Genomic DNA, 16,607 nt, shown 5'->3' on the forward strand with positions numbered 1-16,607 from the left:
AAGTTTGACATCACGTGCTTTCTATTTAGCACTAGAACAAGATTAAAGCACCTGGAACACACATTTTCCAACACGGCAGGAAAGACCACAAACAATGTGGAGAGAAAAAACTATATATTAAACAGTTTCCATGGCAAGGATGTCAAATGAAGTCTTCTCCCACACTTTATGGACATCCGTTAACGTAAACAATAAGTCGAGTATACTTCCAGCTTAGGAAAGAGATTGTGCATTAGTCGCTAGGCAATATACTGGCTCAAGCTCCTTAACCATTTCAATACTGGCCACTTTTCCCCCCTTCCTTCCCAGGCAGATTTTCAGTTTTCAGCGCTGTTGCATTTTGAATGACAATTGCACAGTCATGCAACACTACCCATATGAAATTGTTATAATTTTTTTAGAGCTTTCTTTTAGTGATTTTTAACCACCCCTGTTTTTTCAATGCTAGAAGTAAATATTTTTCTGAATGACAGTGTGTAGATACTGTGTATTGTTGTGATTAGCCACATCACATGGTACAAATTGCTATGATTGGCTCGGTCTGTACCATGTGATCAGAGTGACCAATCACAGCTAGCAACACAACTGTATACAATGAACAGCATGTAAGTAAGGTGTTCATCGTTTACAACTGTAATGTGGTCTGGTATGATTGGTCACAGTAGTCACATGGTACCCGCAGTGGGCCGGTACACTGATCAGTCATCCTCTGTGTCCATTGTACACAGCGGGTGACAGATAGTGCCGCAGCACATCCTCCAAGAACAATAGAATAGGGTTCCTGCCCGTCTGTCATTTCACAATGAACATCTGTCTGCCTGCGTCATTATGTTATGCACACGCTACATAAACTGAATCATATCAAGATAGGGAGCAGTAAGGCTTAGTTTCTGAATGCTTAAACTCTAAGTAAAACCAAAATCTATTTTTATGTATGGCTGGCTTAATCCCTCACTGAGTAAATATTTTTTAAGCAAACAATTTTTTGTGAATCTGCAATTTACCTGCAGGGAACAGTGCACTGAAGAAATTCCACCATCTTCTGTGCATGTTGCTTAGTTGCGTAATAGAAGTCCAGCCCCTCTATAAAAGAATATAACAGGTTAGCAACACTTGGTTGTACTAATTTTCATAGGTGTACAAGCTAAAAAACAGAAAAGATGTGACCTATAAAAAAATTATTTAACAGCAAGTCCAAAATAAAAAGCAAGCACAAGAGGGCACCTCTATCTGAGTGTAAACCATAAGAATAATGCCGCGTACACACGGGCGGACTGTATGGCGTACTTAGTCCGTCGAAACATTTCAGCGGACAGTCCGCTCGTGTGTGGGCTTCAGCGGATTTTTCGAAATTCTGTCCGTCGTACTTTGGTTTCAGCGGACAATCCGCTCGTCAGTAGGCTAGTTCGACGGACTAAGAATGGCGCATGCTCAGAAAGGATTTACACGGCGGAAGGGTGCTTTGCTGTGTATTGGACTTCCTATTTCTAGTCCCGTCGTACGTGCTGTACACGTCATCGCGCACGCTTTCGGCGGACTGTCTGTTCATCGTGTGTGGTCAAGTCCGTTCAGTCGAAAGTATGACGGACTGTCCGTTGGATTGTATGACGGACTAAGTACGCCATACAGTCCGCTCGTGTGTACGCGGCATTAGTGACAATATGGATTAAACATACAGCAGGTAAAATAAGTATTGAACACATCATCATTTTTCTAGATAAATATATTTTTAAAAGGTGCTATGGACATGAAAAATTCTCACCACATGTCACCATGCAATTCAAATAAGTTGAGAATTGAAGTTATATGTAAACCAATGGAATGACACAGGGAAAAGTATTGAATACACTAACTGAAATGTATTTAACACTTCATACAAATTATTTGTTGGTAATGACAGCTTCAAGACGCCTCCTGTATGGAGAAACTAGTTGCACGCATTCCTCAGGTGTGATTGTGGCCCATTCTTTCACACTGTCTTCAAATCTTGAGGGTACTGCGTGTCTTATGAAGTTCTTTCCATAGATTTTCTATTGGATTGAAGTCAGGTGGTTGGCTGGGCCATTCTAGCAGCTTTATTTTCTCTCTTTGAAAGCAATTGAGAGTTTCTTTGGCTTTGTGTTTGGGATCATTGTCTTGCTGAAATGTCCACCTTAATTTCATCTTCATCCTCCTGGTAGATGGCAGATTTTTAGCAAGAACATATTGGTACATTTTTCCATTAATACTTCCTTCAACGATATGAAGTTTTCCAGTACCGTATGCTGAAAAACAGTCCCACACCATGATGTTTCCACCTTCAAACCGCACTGTTGGTATAGTGTTTTTTGGGGTAATGTATAGTGCAATATACCCTCCAAACATGGTGCACCATGGCATCCAAAGAGTTCAAGTTCCTCCAGTATTTCACAGGCTTGTCTAAATGTTGTGCAGCAAACTTTAAAATGAACTTCAACATGCTTTTTCTTCAGCAATGGAATCTTGTGTGGTGAACGTGAATACACACCTTGCGGTTGAGAGCATTACTTATTGTTTTCTTTGAAACAATTGTTCCTTGCTTATTACAGGTCTTTCTGAAGCTCTCCACAATTGGTTCTTGGACAACTCTTCTGATAATTCTTTTCACTCTTTTAATGTCAATAGCACCTGTAAAAATACATACACCTAAAAAAAATGGTGACATGTTCAATACTTATTTTACCTGCTGTATATTGCACTAACTAGCTATAAGTTGGTGTTAGGAAAGTCATCTTATGAAGTGTGGTAATCTGAGAGACGGTAGAGATCAGCAGCAAGCGCTGCATGACACAAGCCCTCTCACTGGTTTGACAAAGGGTCAGTGCCCCAAAATGCATAACCTCATCCCCTGTAATGTAGTGACGTCATCCTCGTGACCAGCCAATTGCAGCCGTTCCCTGCCAAGTGGACCTAGTCTGACAGCTTAAGTTCCAGCTCCTAGCTACAAGGCGGTCTTCACGCTCTGTGATCCAGTCGCTTCCCAGCATGACTCTGCCTTCACCAGCCACTTGCTGCCAATCTCTGCAGTCCCTCACATGACCACACGTCATAGGATGAGATGCTTAAAACCAACTTGTATCTAGTAAGTGTAATATATGTTTATTTCTTATGGTTTACACTCAGATGGAGGAGCCCTCTGGTGCTTTTTTTTTTAATGAATATTAGGTTACTCAGGACCTATTTATAGAGGAGCAGCCAACACCAATCTCACTGACTTTGTTTCATCCATCCTCACTTCCTGGCCATTTCCTGTTCTGTCACTTGGGATTACATTCAGTCCAAAACAAAAAAAAGACTACAGAAAGGTTTGTTAAACAGCATAAAATGTGCTTACAATAAAGGTTTAGTTCTTCTCCACTAAGCGTTACTTATATACTTCGAAAAAAAAATAATAATTCTGGTGTGGCATGTGGGTAATTGGACATCTAACACAATGATTTCAAGGTAATGAAATCATTTGCACCACTAGTATGTACCTGTTGTGTCTGATGGATGTAAGCAAGAGGCTTCCTTGTGCATTTAAATTTTCCCCAGTGCCATTATACGCACATTAAATTTAAGCTGTTCCCTTTTAACTGAATTCATAAAAACAAACTGCAATAGAATGAGTAAAAGTGTTCAACTCAGCCAGCATGGTAATCCAGAGGAGGTTAGTGCTGCTGAGTTGCATCTTTTGTGAGTCTGATTCTAACCAGAAGAATTATATACATGTTGTGTCATATTATGCAAGTATTCTCTAAGTGCTTTGATTTCCTTCTCCTGCAAGCCAAAAACAAAATGGTGCATTAATCAACTCTGCATCTACCAAGAATCTGCTTTTGTATAAAACTACAACATATTTTGCAGTACTTTGCATAGAACATGTAATGCTTTATATAAGCTGAAGCTGCACTGGGGCAGAAGACAAACAGCTTAAATATAAAAATAAATGCGCATGCAGTTATTTTTGGGAAAAAAGGATTTTTAATTTCATTAAGCCTTATTATCCAGGCAACTGTTGCCGACAAAACAGCCAGTTCCTAGTTCACCCTGCAAACTACACTAGTCAGGCAATTATTCATCCTGGTGCAGTGAAGGGGCATGCATACTCCGACATGGTCATACCTGTTCCCACCCCATTCGGTGAAACTAAAAACAGCAAAGCAATGGAGAAGTGATTGGCTCAGGAGGTTGGCCCTCCCCATTGCCAGCTTGTATGCTGCTGTGAACGAGATTACCAGAGGCTGATATTAGGGCAGTTCATACACTGTATGCATAAAAAAAAAAATTATATATATATATACCAAAGGTATTTTTGCATGCAGCTATATACCGTTCAGCCATAACATTATGATCACTGACAAAGTCAACAACATTGATTATCTCATTACAATGGCCCCTAAAAGTGTGTGGGATATCAGGCAGCAAGTGAACATGTTGTTCCTGAAGTTGATGTGTTCAAAGCAGAAAACAAATGGGCAAGCGTTACGATTTAAGTGAATTTGACAAGTGCCAAATTGTAATACCTAGACAACTGGGTCAGAACATCTCCAAAACTGCAGCTCTTGTGAGATTTTCTTGGTCTGTAGTGGTCAGAACTAGGGGTGCTGTTAGAAATCACAGGACACCGTACAGCCTAACTGACAGGGACTCCCCTCTGAAAATATCAAATGCTATGCTTCTCAGCCATGGCAGAAAATTATTCTCCCAGCGGACAGAACCCATTTAACTGAATTGCGCGTCTCTTCAAAGTGCGGAGATGAAGCAGACTTTGATGAGAGATCCAAATGCTGACTACTCTTCAGAGAGCAAAGTACTGTATTTATTGGCATACAACACAAATGTATGCAAATAGCGTGTGCGTGTTATATGCCAATACTTTAATTTTTAGCTGCTCGGAGGGGACAGGGAGGGGACAGGGAGGGGACAGGGAGGGGACAGGGAGGGGGGCGGGACGAGCGCCGTCAGATTACATACAGTGAGAATCTCCAGTTTACTTGGCGGCCTCTGTAATAGGAAGCTGCTGCACTGAAGGCAAAAGGGTGAGGCTGCTGCACTGAAGGCAAAAGGGTGAGGCTGCTGCACCGAAGGCAAAAGGGTGAGGCTGCTGCACCGAAGGCAAAAGGGTGAGGCTGCTGCATTGAAGGCAAAAGGGTGAGGCTGCTGCATTGAAGGCAAAAGGGTGAGGCTGCTGCATTGAAGGCAAAAGGGTGAGGCTGCTGCATTGAAGGCAAAAGGGTGAGGCTGCTGCATTGAAAGCAAAGGTGAGGCTGCTGCATTGAAAGCAAAGGTGAGGCTGCTGCATTGAAGGCAAAGGTGAGGCTGCTGCATTGAAGGCAAAGGTGAGGCTGCAGATGGACATTGATCAGGCTGCATTGATGGCAATCATGAAGCTGCAGATGGGCACTGACCCTTATTTTGCTTCAAAGTTCCTTATTTAAAATATACGTTTTTTCCTGAAACTTCCCTCTTAAAATGAATGTGTGTGTTATACATCTGTGCCTGTTATACGCCAATAAATACGGTACATTTGAATGAGTCCCTTTTTTTTTTTTTTATTCTTTTTTAGAATGTTACTTTTTTTTTTTATTATATTTATGTATTTTTTCTATTTTAAGCTGCCCTTTTGGGGGGCCTCCTTGTGAAATAATGGGCTAATCAGATCCCCGATGTCTCACATTTGAGACAGAGAAATGGACTGAGGATCAGCCTCAGCTGCACAGGACAGTTAATGAACAGGAATTGTTCTGAGGGTGTTAATTCACATACAAATGCATTGTAAACAGTTTACTATGCTTCAGTGAGGAATGGACTCAGGACAGGACAGTTCAGTAAAGGCGGGGTCGGTACATTACATATTTACCGCCCCCCCCCCCCCCCCCCTTCCCATTATCAATCCTAAAACCAATCCCCCTGTGTGCTGCAGGGCAGAGGGCACACATAGGGTGCCAGACAGCAGGTGAAAGGGGGCGCAGATCCAAGATCAGCTCCCCCTGCAGCACAGCTGTTGAAAGAAAGAAGAATAGAGGCCAGTAGCACTGCACGGGGATCGACAAGAGTCATTGGTGTCAGCAATAAGGCAGTGCAGCCGGCCCTCCTGCTCATCAGATGTCCGAGCCCCCTTTTGAATGGATGAGACCCGGGCCCAGTACAGGAGGGCTGGTTGTACTGCCTTATCAGCTGCCCTGGTCAGAACTAGGGGTTGACCGATAAAGTTTTTTCTGGCCAATACCGATTTTTCGGCTGCCTTTCCGGCCGATAGCTGATAGCAGCTGATGATATTCTGTACATTTAAAGTTTTTATTTTTACACTGTCCTATTACATTTTATCACTTTTATTGCTGGCACAAGGAATTTAAACATCCCTTGTGACAGTAATAGGCAGCGACAGGTACTCTTTATGGAGGGATCTGGGGTCTACAAGACCCCAAAATCCTCCTCTGCAAATTTCTAGTTTTAAAAACTGGTGCCTTTAGGATGTCATGACATCGCTTCCGGGTTACTAGTTCCAAGACTCAATCAAAGCCAATTCCAACTTTGTTCAGGTCTCCGGGCAGCCAGCGGGCAGCTCGGGCCTCCTGGTAGGACAAGAGACCCAGGCGGAGCAATGGGAGGGGGAGGGCTGGACGTTCCCTCCCACTGTTTGAAATAACAGCCAAGTGGCTGCTTAGCCTCCTCAGTTGTTATTACAGGAAAGCCCACTGTCTGCTCTAAAGAAGGGTCCCGGCCAGGGTGATGCCTGCAGCTGCATGTATTACCCCAGTACAACCCTTTGAAGTAATAATCGGTAATATTGGTCTGTTTTTGACCGATATTTTGAAAAAAATGAATATAGGCCCCCGATAATCGGCCACTCTGATAATTGGTCAACCCGTAGTCAGAACTTAACAACAGTGGTCCAAGGAAGGAAAACTGGCGATAGGATCATGGGCAGCCAATGCCGAATGAAAGGTGTCTGAGCACACAGTGCATCTGTTTTTTTTGCATATGAGACTGCGCAGCTGCATACTGGTCAGGATGCCCATGCTAACCTGTGCCCAGAGTCAAAAGCGCCTACAATGGGCACATGGGCCGTCAGACCTAGACCACAGAGCAATGGAAAAAGGTGTCCTCAAGGTTTTGACTTGGCCTTTAAATTCTCCAAAAAATAAAAAATTCTCCAGATCTTAAACCAATTGAGCATTTGTTGCATGTGCCGAAAATCAAGTCCAATCCAGGAAGGCCCCTGGATTGGATCAGATACCACAGCATACCTTCAGAGTGAAGTCCATGCCTCAACAGGTCAGGGCTGTTTTGGTGGCAAAAGGGAAACTCAACATTAGTGGGGTGGTCATAATGTTAAGGCTGAACAGTCTAAGTGGATTACTTTATTAGATCTGCATCCCAGTATCTTTCTTACCCTAGGAACACAAGTGTGGCCTCTTTCCATGCAGATTTGTTTACATACTAGCACATGAGCAGCGAGCCAGCATAGACAAGTATGAAGAATATATGGTTTAGTTTAGCTGGGGAAGGTGTCACAGTACACTTTTTGACAAGATCAGTTTATAAAATACATGGTGTCAAACCAGAATTTTAAAAATGGTGCAAAATCCTTTACCATGTATTTCTTTGACACGTAGCGTGTTCTGGTGAAGTCTGTGTTTCAAAATAATTTGTTCCAAATAATAGAAAGTCTTCTTATGAAGAACCTGAAGAACAAAAAAGGGAAAACAATGCAAACATAATTAACACAACTTTTATACAGTGTGATAATAAAGGTTTAGCTTTAAAATATTCCCTTTACAATATAGCAAACATTAGGTAGAAGATGTAGGAGAGAGGCACTTTGTTTTTCAGTTTAATCTTAGATGAAAAATGAATTGACACATTACTCGGATTATGGCCTAAAACTTCATTTTACACGTGCCAGGCTTTCCTTGAATGCATCATTCACACGGTAAAAATGGAAGCAAACTTACATGACACTTAATTAGGCAAAGTTGAAGTCATGGGCATATCGTGTGGTGGCCATTAACTTATTTTCCCACTACACATCTACAAATTGTCTAAGTCTCATCAATTCCCAGCATTAGCAATATCAGATTAAATGGAGGACTACAGGTTTGATGCCATGTGTTTGTCTAGTTGCCATGGTAGTGACGTCCAGCAATGAATCCCATTGAGACATATGAGGATGAGAAACCAGATGTCACTGAAAAGCAGGACACAGAAAATGAATGGTGGCCGATATTACAACTGATGGCATGGATAACATAACCAGGTATTCCTGACTGGACACTGAACACAAAGGATTACTATAGCCACAGACATTCATTTCTTAGAGTTCTGTATCTTTATTTATGTCATTGCTACCCAACAAATGCTTTCTGTAATGGAATGACTGTCTGCAATCCACATGAAATGTCACCTGACATTTAAAAAGTGAAAAAGATGCCAGAAAGCTGCATTACCACTTTAAATATCAAAAAAGTATAAAAATGTTTATTCTCGTATGTGAGAAGGAGAAATGACAGCTCACACATGTCCCAAGAAACAAAGTAATATTAAAGGCTTGGGTTTTTTGTTTTAAAATAACAAACATGTCATACTTATCTGCTCTGTGCACGCTCTGATCCCGATCCTCCTTTTCCCATTATTATTAATTTAAAAGGTACTTGTATAGCGCCGTCAATTTACACAGCACTTTACATATACATTGTACATTCACATCGGCCCCCTACCCTCATGGAGCTTACAATCTAAGGTCCCTAACTCACATTCATATACTAGGGCCAATTTAGACAGAAGCCAATTAACCTATCAGCATGTCTACACCATTGTGCCGCCCTTTCTCATGGCTACTCCCTCTTGCCAAATGCCCCCATAGTAAGCCGCTTGCTATGGGGGCACTTGTGCATGCTCTCTCCTGAGCTACACTCTGTGTGTCCATAAGACAGGCCCCACCTACACTCCCTACTTACTGGCTCTGTTTGACAGCAGTGGCAGCCAATGGTTCCTGCTGGGGTATTGGAGCCAATGAGGAGCTAGAGTGCCTCAGCTCTTCTGCACATCACTGGATCGAGAGTGGGCTTGGGTATGTAATGGGGTGGGACGTACCTGCCTGCAGGCGCATCTTTTTACCTTCCTGCATTAAATGCAGTAATGGAAAAAACCTTTTGCTTTTAACCCTCATGTACAATGCTGCTAGTAAAAAAAGGATGTTCAGAAGCGCTCGGCTGCTTTTTCTAAGCTGCTCCTGAAATCATCCAATGTTATCTCATGTGTACATGTACACAGGTTCGTTTAATGTTATTTATAGGCAGTTGAGTTTAGAGGCCTTTTTTGGAAAGCAAAAAAATGAGTTCAGATGCTGAGTTTAGAGGCATAAATACTTCTAAACACAGTAACTCGAGTTTAGCAGAGTTTAGTTTACAGGCCTTTTTCATTTTTGGCTATTTAAAAAAAAAATAAAAAAAATAAACAAAAAGTTTTTTTTTTTTAAACGCTTCAAAAACGCATACGCAGCATGTAAACACAGCAAAACGGACGTTTTAAACGTGGGTTACTATCTGTCAAGTTGTCGGAATTTAAATTGCACATAAAGGCTTATATGCCTTCACCTTCTTTTTTTATGTGCATTTTTTTAAACTCATATTGCCTTTACCTGTTTTTTTTTTTTTTTGTGTGAGTTTTCCGACTATTTCCTTTTCACAAAAAATACAACAAAATAATTATCTGACCCAAACACAACATAACTTACAATATTCCTGCTAAACCTTAAAGATAAAACTGTATCAAGGCAATAAATAAAGGTGTGTGTGTGTGGTCTTGGGGCAACCTATATTACAGGGTGCAGCAACTAGCGCATGGATATACGTGTACACAGACCATATGCATTCGGGTCCACTCACCCGCACACCTACCAGATTGGGACCTGTGGTTGTGTTCTGCATCCCCATAGGGTAACAGACGGCTCCCAGCTGCATAAGCGAGCCGCTCATTCACACTGTATGGGCCAGAGAACCCATATAAATGAGCCCCTTTTTTATTTTTTTATTATTATTTGCTGCAATATTTAAAAAAAAAAATAGGCAGTGGATGGTATTCATTTAGAGCAATGGACCATGTCAGTCAGTAGAGCAGCAGTTGATTTCACAATTTTTTTTTACTTTTTATAGTTTTTTTATTAATGGTGAAATATCAGGGGTTCAAACAGAACCGTGAAGTCTCACTTTTGAGACAGAGAGGGACCGAAGAAACATGTTCCCTGGTCCCTTTCTCTCTAGCACTGCAGATGAATGAACAGGCAACAGAGGCACCATAACTAACAGTCCATACTAAATAAGGTTGTAGTGCACAAAATCTAGTGCAGCGCTGCATAGAAACCAATCAGCTTCCAGGCTTTTTTTTGTCAAAGCTTAATTGAACTAGCTGAAGTTAGAAGCCGATTGTCGACCATGCACAGCTGCGCCGCATTCTGAGTACCAGTTTTACTAAATCTTCCACCATGAAACTACACGATCAATGGGTATCTTAAGCAGGAGAACAATACAAAGTGCAGGCAGGGATGTATACCAGGTCTTTAAAAAAGGGTATAGGGAAGATCTCAGGAACAGGCTGAAGGTATTTTGGTGGGCAGCTGCCACAGATGGGTAGGGAGCTGGTGGTTTGGAACATTTACGTCTTTTGCTGCCACTGACGTAAGGTACAGTGAAATAGAACCACTTGCAGCTGGCCAGTTTAGTATCCTCTACATCTGCTGCATCCCTACCACCACACACAATGCTCCCTTTGCTGTGTACCTGCAGATTGGGTTCAAGCGTTTCCCTTACATTCTTGGTTCAGCAGGGACCGGCCGAGATTCAAACTATGTATGGGCAGACTGAATGTACCCAACTTGGGTACAACTAGCATGCTGGATTTTTACATGCGTTTACATCCAGCGACTATAGCCGCTAGCAATCACTGTGTTCTGCTTGGGACAGCTACCCACCCCTCCACTGGAAGGATACAATAGCTCCACGGAGGGGGTTTCCCAATCAATACTATGTTGATGGGAGGAAAATCAAGCCATTTTCTTTCTTCCATCTATGGCCAGCTTAACATACCCATACTGGAACTGAAGGTTCCGTCAACCACTTCAGCCCCCGAAGGATTTACCCCCTTCTTAACCGGGCCATTTTTTATGGCAATACAGCACTGCAACGCTTTAACCGACAATTGCGCAGTCATGTGACGCTGTACCCAAATAAAATTGAAGTACTTTTTTCCCCACAAATAGAGCTTTCTTTTTGTGGTATTTTATCACCTCTGCAAATTTTATTTTTTGCGCTATAAAAAAAAAAGGGAACAATTATGAAAAAAAAAAAAACGTATATTGGTTGGTTTGCGCAAATGTTATAGCATCTACAGAATAGGGGATAGATTTATGGCATTTTTTTTTTTTTACTAGTAATGGCAGCTAACTGCGATTTTTATTGGGACTGCGATATTGTGGCAGACAAATCGGACACTTGACACTTTTTTGGGGACCATTGACATTTATACAGCGATCACAGCCACTGATTGCTGTATAAACGTCACTGGCAGGGAAGGGGTTAACACTAGGGGGCGATCAAGGGGTTAACTGTGTTCCCTCAGTGTGCTTTAACTGTGAGGGGGATGGGACTGCCTAGGGGAGAAAACTGATCAGTGTTCCTATATACTAGGAACACACGATCTGTCTCCTCTCACCATCAGAACGTGAATTTGTTTACACATACAGATCCCCTGCTTTGGCTCTGTCAGGAGCAATCGCGTGTGCCCGATGGACATCGCAGCCACCGGGCACGCGCATTGGCTCCTTCTTAGTACCTTGGCGGGCATGCACGCATCCCCTATACCCCTTAAAGCGACCGCCGTACAGCTACGGTGATTCGTGCGGGGGGGGGGGGGAATTCTACCGCCAGGCGGTCGACAAGTGGTTAAAGGTTCAAAGCTTGGTTAAAAAAAGCATTATTAAAAAAAAAAAAAAAAAAAAAAAAAAAAAAAAAAAAACAACCGTTGGTCAAAGCTTGCTGTACAATTTTATAAAAACTCAGCACAGACCAAGCAGACAACTCAATACAATGGAGAGTTTTACCTTTTGGCGGACCTGGACCACAGCCTTCCAGAAATCTTTAGCTTCCACTCTATGGCAATCATCACACATTTGCGATTGGACCACATACTCTACAACAAAGACCTGCTGGAGGATTGCGCCATTCATCACCTGTGGGAGGAAGGAAGTGTTTTTACAACCCACACACTCCATTACATTCTACAGGCATATATAGTAGAAGCAAGGCAACCCAGTTTCATGGCTGAACATGTCATTATAAAGAGCTCACACACTGCTATTGCTAAGAAACAGAAGAGAGGATTATTCTCCAGCAAGAAATCTGAGGTAATTACCCACACACCTGCAATATGTAGGGCCACCTACCTCCTTCTGTATTGTTAGTTTCACTTTAAGTCTCTTCGAGTGAGGTTCAGTCCAAATAAAGCCAGCATCTATAAGCCGCACCTGTGTGCAAAGAATACAAATATAATTACATTATGCTGATTTCTTCAAGGCATCGTTATTAAAAGATACATAGAAAAAAACATTCACATCTCCTCTGTCGAAATGATTTCAAGTAATACGACATAAATTAGCCATTCTTTCCTGTATCAAGCCTGGCTTCACACTATTGAGAACACAGACATTGCATGTGATTCTCACCCACACTGCTCTGCTGATCACACGTTCACTCAAAGTTCAGCCATACAGTTGTATGGCTGAACTTGCGTCGGATTCGCATGAAAAAAAGTGCAGGGACCCCCCCCCCCCCCCCCCCCCCCGGAATCGGATTGCATAAGTGTTCACATCCATGCGGTCCGATTCCTGTCTGACTCCACAGTTTGCACTGCGATCTGTGAAAGATCTGGGGTGGGTTTGTGGCTCAGGAAGGTGGAAGAGCTGAATAGATTAGAGAACCTGGTTTGGACAGGAAGGCAGAAACTAGAGAAATATAGGGAGATGTGTTCCCATGGAATCTTTTCATCAAATCAGAAGAGAGAGAGACTCTCATTGTTGAGGATCTAGAGGATTGAGAAGAAGACACCAAGTAATTTGCGGGATCTTGGGACAGGATGCATGTAACCGAGGGTGAAACCTGGGGAATGGAGGGGAGGAGAGATATTAGTAATATTCAGACTTTTTTTTATTCCCTCTCTCTTCTGGTGCGGGGAGAGGGGTGGGATTAATGAATATGTCTAATTAACCACTTGCCACCCGCCATATAGCAAAATGACGTCTGCAAAGTGGTTGCAATATCCTGACCGGACGTCATATGACGTGGGCACGCAAAAAAGTTTCTGTAATGCGGACAGAATTAAATTCAAGTCCCAAGGGTTCAGGGTGCTCTAACCGGTGGATTAAGCCACGTTACCCCCTGTTTAGAGCTTCGGACCAAAGAATGCGAAGCAAGCAGGTGTTGAAACAATATCGATAAGGCCGAGACCTGGTCCTTGATAGTACTCAAGGCCAGCTTCATCTCTAACCCCATTTGCAGAAAGGCAAGGATTCTGTCTATGACATACTTTCTGGGATGCCAACCCCTGGATTCACACCAGGAAACATATACCTTCCAGACTCTATCATAAATGGCTCTGGAAGCTGGCTTCCTTGTATTAAATCAAGGTAGAAATCACTGAGCCTGAAAGCCCACGATTCCTTAGAATGTGGGTTTCAATAGGCAAACCGTTAAATTTAGTGTTTGTAAGGTAGGATGGAACACTGGTCCCAGCGATAGCAGGTCTAGACGTGGTGGTAGGGTCCATGGGGCCCCTACCGCCATCTTTACTATTTCTGCAAACTAAGATCTTCTGGGCCACAAGAAGCACCAACTTATTTTCCTGCTTGATCCTACAAAGAAGTTGTGGTAGCAGCAGAATAGGAGGGAATGCATAAATCAGTGAGAGCTGATCCCACGGGGTCACCAACACATCTGTCCAGCATGCACGTGATCCCCTGTTCTTGACACAAATTTGTCGATCTTGTTGTTGAACCTGGACGCAAACAGATCTACATCAGGGATCCCCCATCTTTGGCATATGGCCAAGAAGATGTCAGGGTGAACAGACCATTTCCCCTGGGAACAACTGCTGGTGACTTAAGTAGTGTGCCTGCCAGTTCTCTACCCCTGGAATGAAGATTGCCGAAATGCATGGCACATGCTTTTCTGCCCAGGTTAGGATCTGGTTTACCTCTCCCGCAGCTGCACGACTTCTGTTGTCCCCTTGACGATTGATATAAACCACCGCTGTGGCATTGTCAGATTGGATCCTGACAGGACAACCCTGCAGCCTGAATGTGCAGGCCTTTAGGGCTAGGTACGCTGCCCGAATCTCTAGAATGTTGATGGGCAAGGTCCTCTCAGTTGTAGACCATTTCCCTTGGACAGTTGTCTCTTCCAGAACTGCTCCCCAACCTGAAAGGCTTGCATTTCTTGTTACCACCTTCCAGGTAACTGGTAAGAAAGATTTTCCTTTCCGCAGATTCTCGGGCATCAACCACCAACTGAGGCTCTGAGGCACTATTTGCGACAAATGCATCGGAAAATCTAGCGCCTGGACTTTCTTGTTCCAGGCAGATAGGATATGGTTTTTCAGCAGTCTCAAATGAAACAGAGCATATGGAATCACTTCAAATGAAGCTACTATATTTCCCAACAACCTTGAATAGAAGGATCCTTCATCCTGACTACCTGAACCAGCTCCTTTATGGTGCTTATTTTTGCCTGGGGTAAAAACACCCTCTTCTGGGTTGTATATATAACCAGACCTAAGTACTCTAGTCTCCTTACTGGCCTTAAAGAAGACTTCTCTAGGTTGAGGATCCAACCTAGGTATTCCAGGTAGTTGACTGGTGACAAAGCTTTTGTCTAAGCAGGCTACCGACCAGTCTATTAAGAGCAGGTCTTCTAGGTAAGCTATAATCATTATACCCTAGGTCCTTAATCTGGCCAGAGGATGGGCCAGGACCTTTGTAAACACCCAAGGTGCAGTAGCTAGACCGAAAGGTAGAGGTTGAGGTTTTTCACTTCGAAGCGCAGATATTTCTGTGAGCGGGGAAAATAGGTACATGCAGGTATGCATCCTCGATGTTGATTGATGCCAGAAGTTCTTCTCCTTGTAGGATAGAGAAAACTGATCGGATTGATTCCATGCGAAAAGATCAAATTTTTAGGAACCGGTTCAGATCTTTGAGATCTAGAATGGATCTGAAATCTTCATTTGGTTTTGGCACCGTGAAAAGGTTTGAATAAAACCCCAACCCCTGCCCTTCCACTATGCTCACTTTTTGCGACAAAAGTCGGTCTAACGCTTGAAGGAGAGACTTCTTTTTCTCTGGGTATTTGGGAACATTTGATCTGAGGAAACAAGGAGACGGGAATTCTCGGAACTCTAGTTTGTAACCTAGAGTTATTGTGGAGACCACCACCCATCTGTCCTGAAAATCCTCCCGCCAGACCTTTGAGAACTGTAGCAGTCTTCCCCCAACTCGAACGAGCGGGGGCATCCCTTCATAAAGAGGTTTTAGCATTCTGTCTTGTAGGTTTCCTCCCCCAGGACTTCTTTTGTCCCTGGGGTTGACTCTGAGTTTTACCTCTTGAACCTGAAGGTGGAGGCTGTCGCAACTGCCTGGAGGCTGATGCCCCTGGCACTGGAGAAAGAGGGACGTTTACTCCTTTTCTTAACGGGCAAAAGGGTACTTTTCCCCACTTGAAATCTTTTGGATATAATTGTCCAAATTATACCCAAACAGCCTTACACCGCAGAAGGGAAAACCAGCCAGGAGCTTTTTGCATGGCGCTTCGGCTGACCAATTTTTCAACCATAAGATTCTACGCATTTGCACCAACACAAGCATAAGGCGAGAGGTCTGAAGGATAGAATCTCTGATTGTGTCAATTGCAAAACACAAATCCGCTGGCAGCTTGGCTAACTTCTGGGCCTGCTGTTCAGGGAAAAACTTGATCACTTGTTTCAAGTGGTCTCTCAAGGACTGACATATTCCAATTGCCGCCACTGCAGGTTGGGCTACTGAACCTGCCAAGGAAAAAATGTTTAACAAGAATTCCAACTTTTAATCAGTTGGATCCCTAAGCATTTGAGTGTTGACAACAGGACAAGTCAAACTTTTATTTAAAGAGGACATATTGCTGGTATAACCCACATCTTTGTAAATTTTTCCACCATGGGATTAAGTGTTGGAAACTTTTTAGGAGGGAAAATGTTTATCTGGGTGATCTCACTGAGAATATATAAGCTTTTCCAGCAATAAATGAACAGGAAAAGCATGCACAGCTTTAGGATGTTTCAGTGAACCCAAACTAGAAGTGGGCTTTTCAACCAACTCAGTTAAAAGGTAACTTAAATGTGGAGCAGACCATTTCAGTAAGGCCGCGTACACACGGGCGGACTGTTCGTCCAACTTTGTCCGCTGAACAGTGTTTGGGCGGACAGTCCGCTCGTGTGTGGGCTTTCAGCGGACAGTTTCAGCGGACAGTTGGACGGACAAGGTTTTTCGGAAATTCCGTAAAACTGTCCGCTGAAACCTTGTT

The 16,607-nt window shown here is 43.0% G+C and overlaps 1 protein-coding gene across 1 annotated transcript in view; it reads right to left on the reverse strand.

Annotated features, from left to right (window-relative positions):
* Positions 1–16,607, reverse strand: part of NMD3 (NMD3 ribosome export adaptor) — an 85,346-nt gene that overhangs the window by 49,833 nt on the left and 18,906 nt on the right. The window contains exons 5-8 of the mRNA XM_077488055.1: positions 12,443–12,523; positions 12,101–12,229; positions 7,598–7,688; positions 1,005–1,083 (exon numbers count right to left, since the gene is read on the reverse strand). Coding sequence (XP_077344181.1) covers positions 1,005–1,083; positions 7,598–7,688; positions 12,101–12,229; positions 12,443–12,523 — 380 coding nt within the window. The remainder of the gene's footprint in view (positions 1–1,004; positions 1,084–7,597; positions 7,689–12,100; positions 12,230–12,442; positions 12,524–16,607) is intronic.

This window comes from Lithobates pipiens, unplaced genomic scaffold (assembly GCF_037356315.1).
Source record: "Lithobates pipiens isolate NorthernLeopardFrog02 unplaced genomic scaffold, aLitPip1_a1.2 Scaffold_18, whole genome shotgun sequence".
In the NCBI taxonomy this organism is placed as follows: Eukaryota; Metazoa; Chordata; class Amphibia; order Anura; family Ranidae; genus Lithobates; species Lithobates pipiens.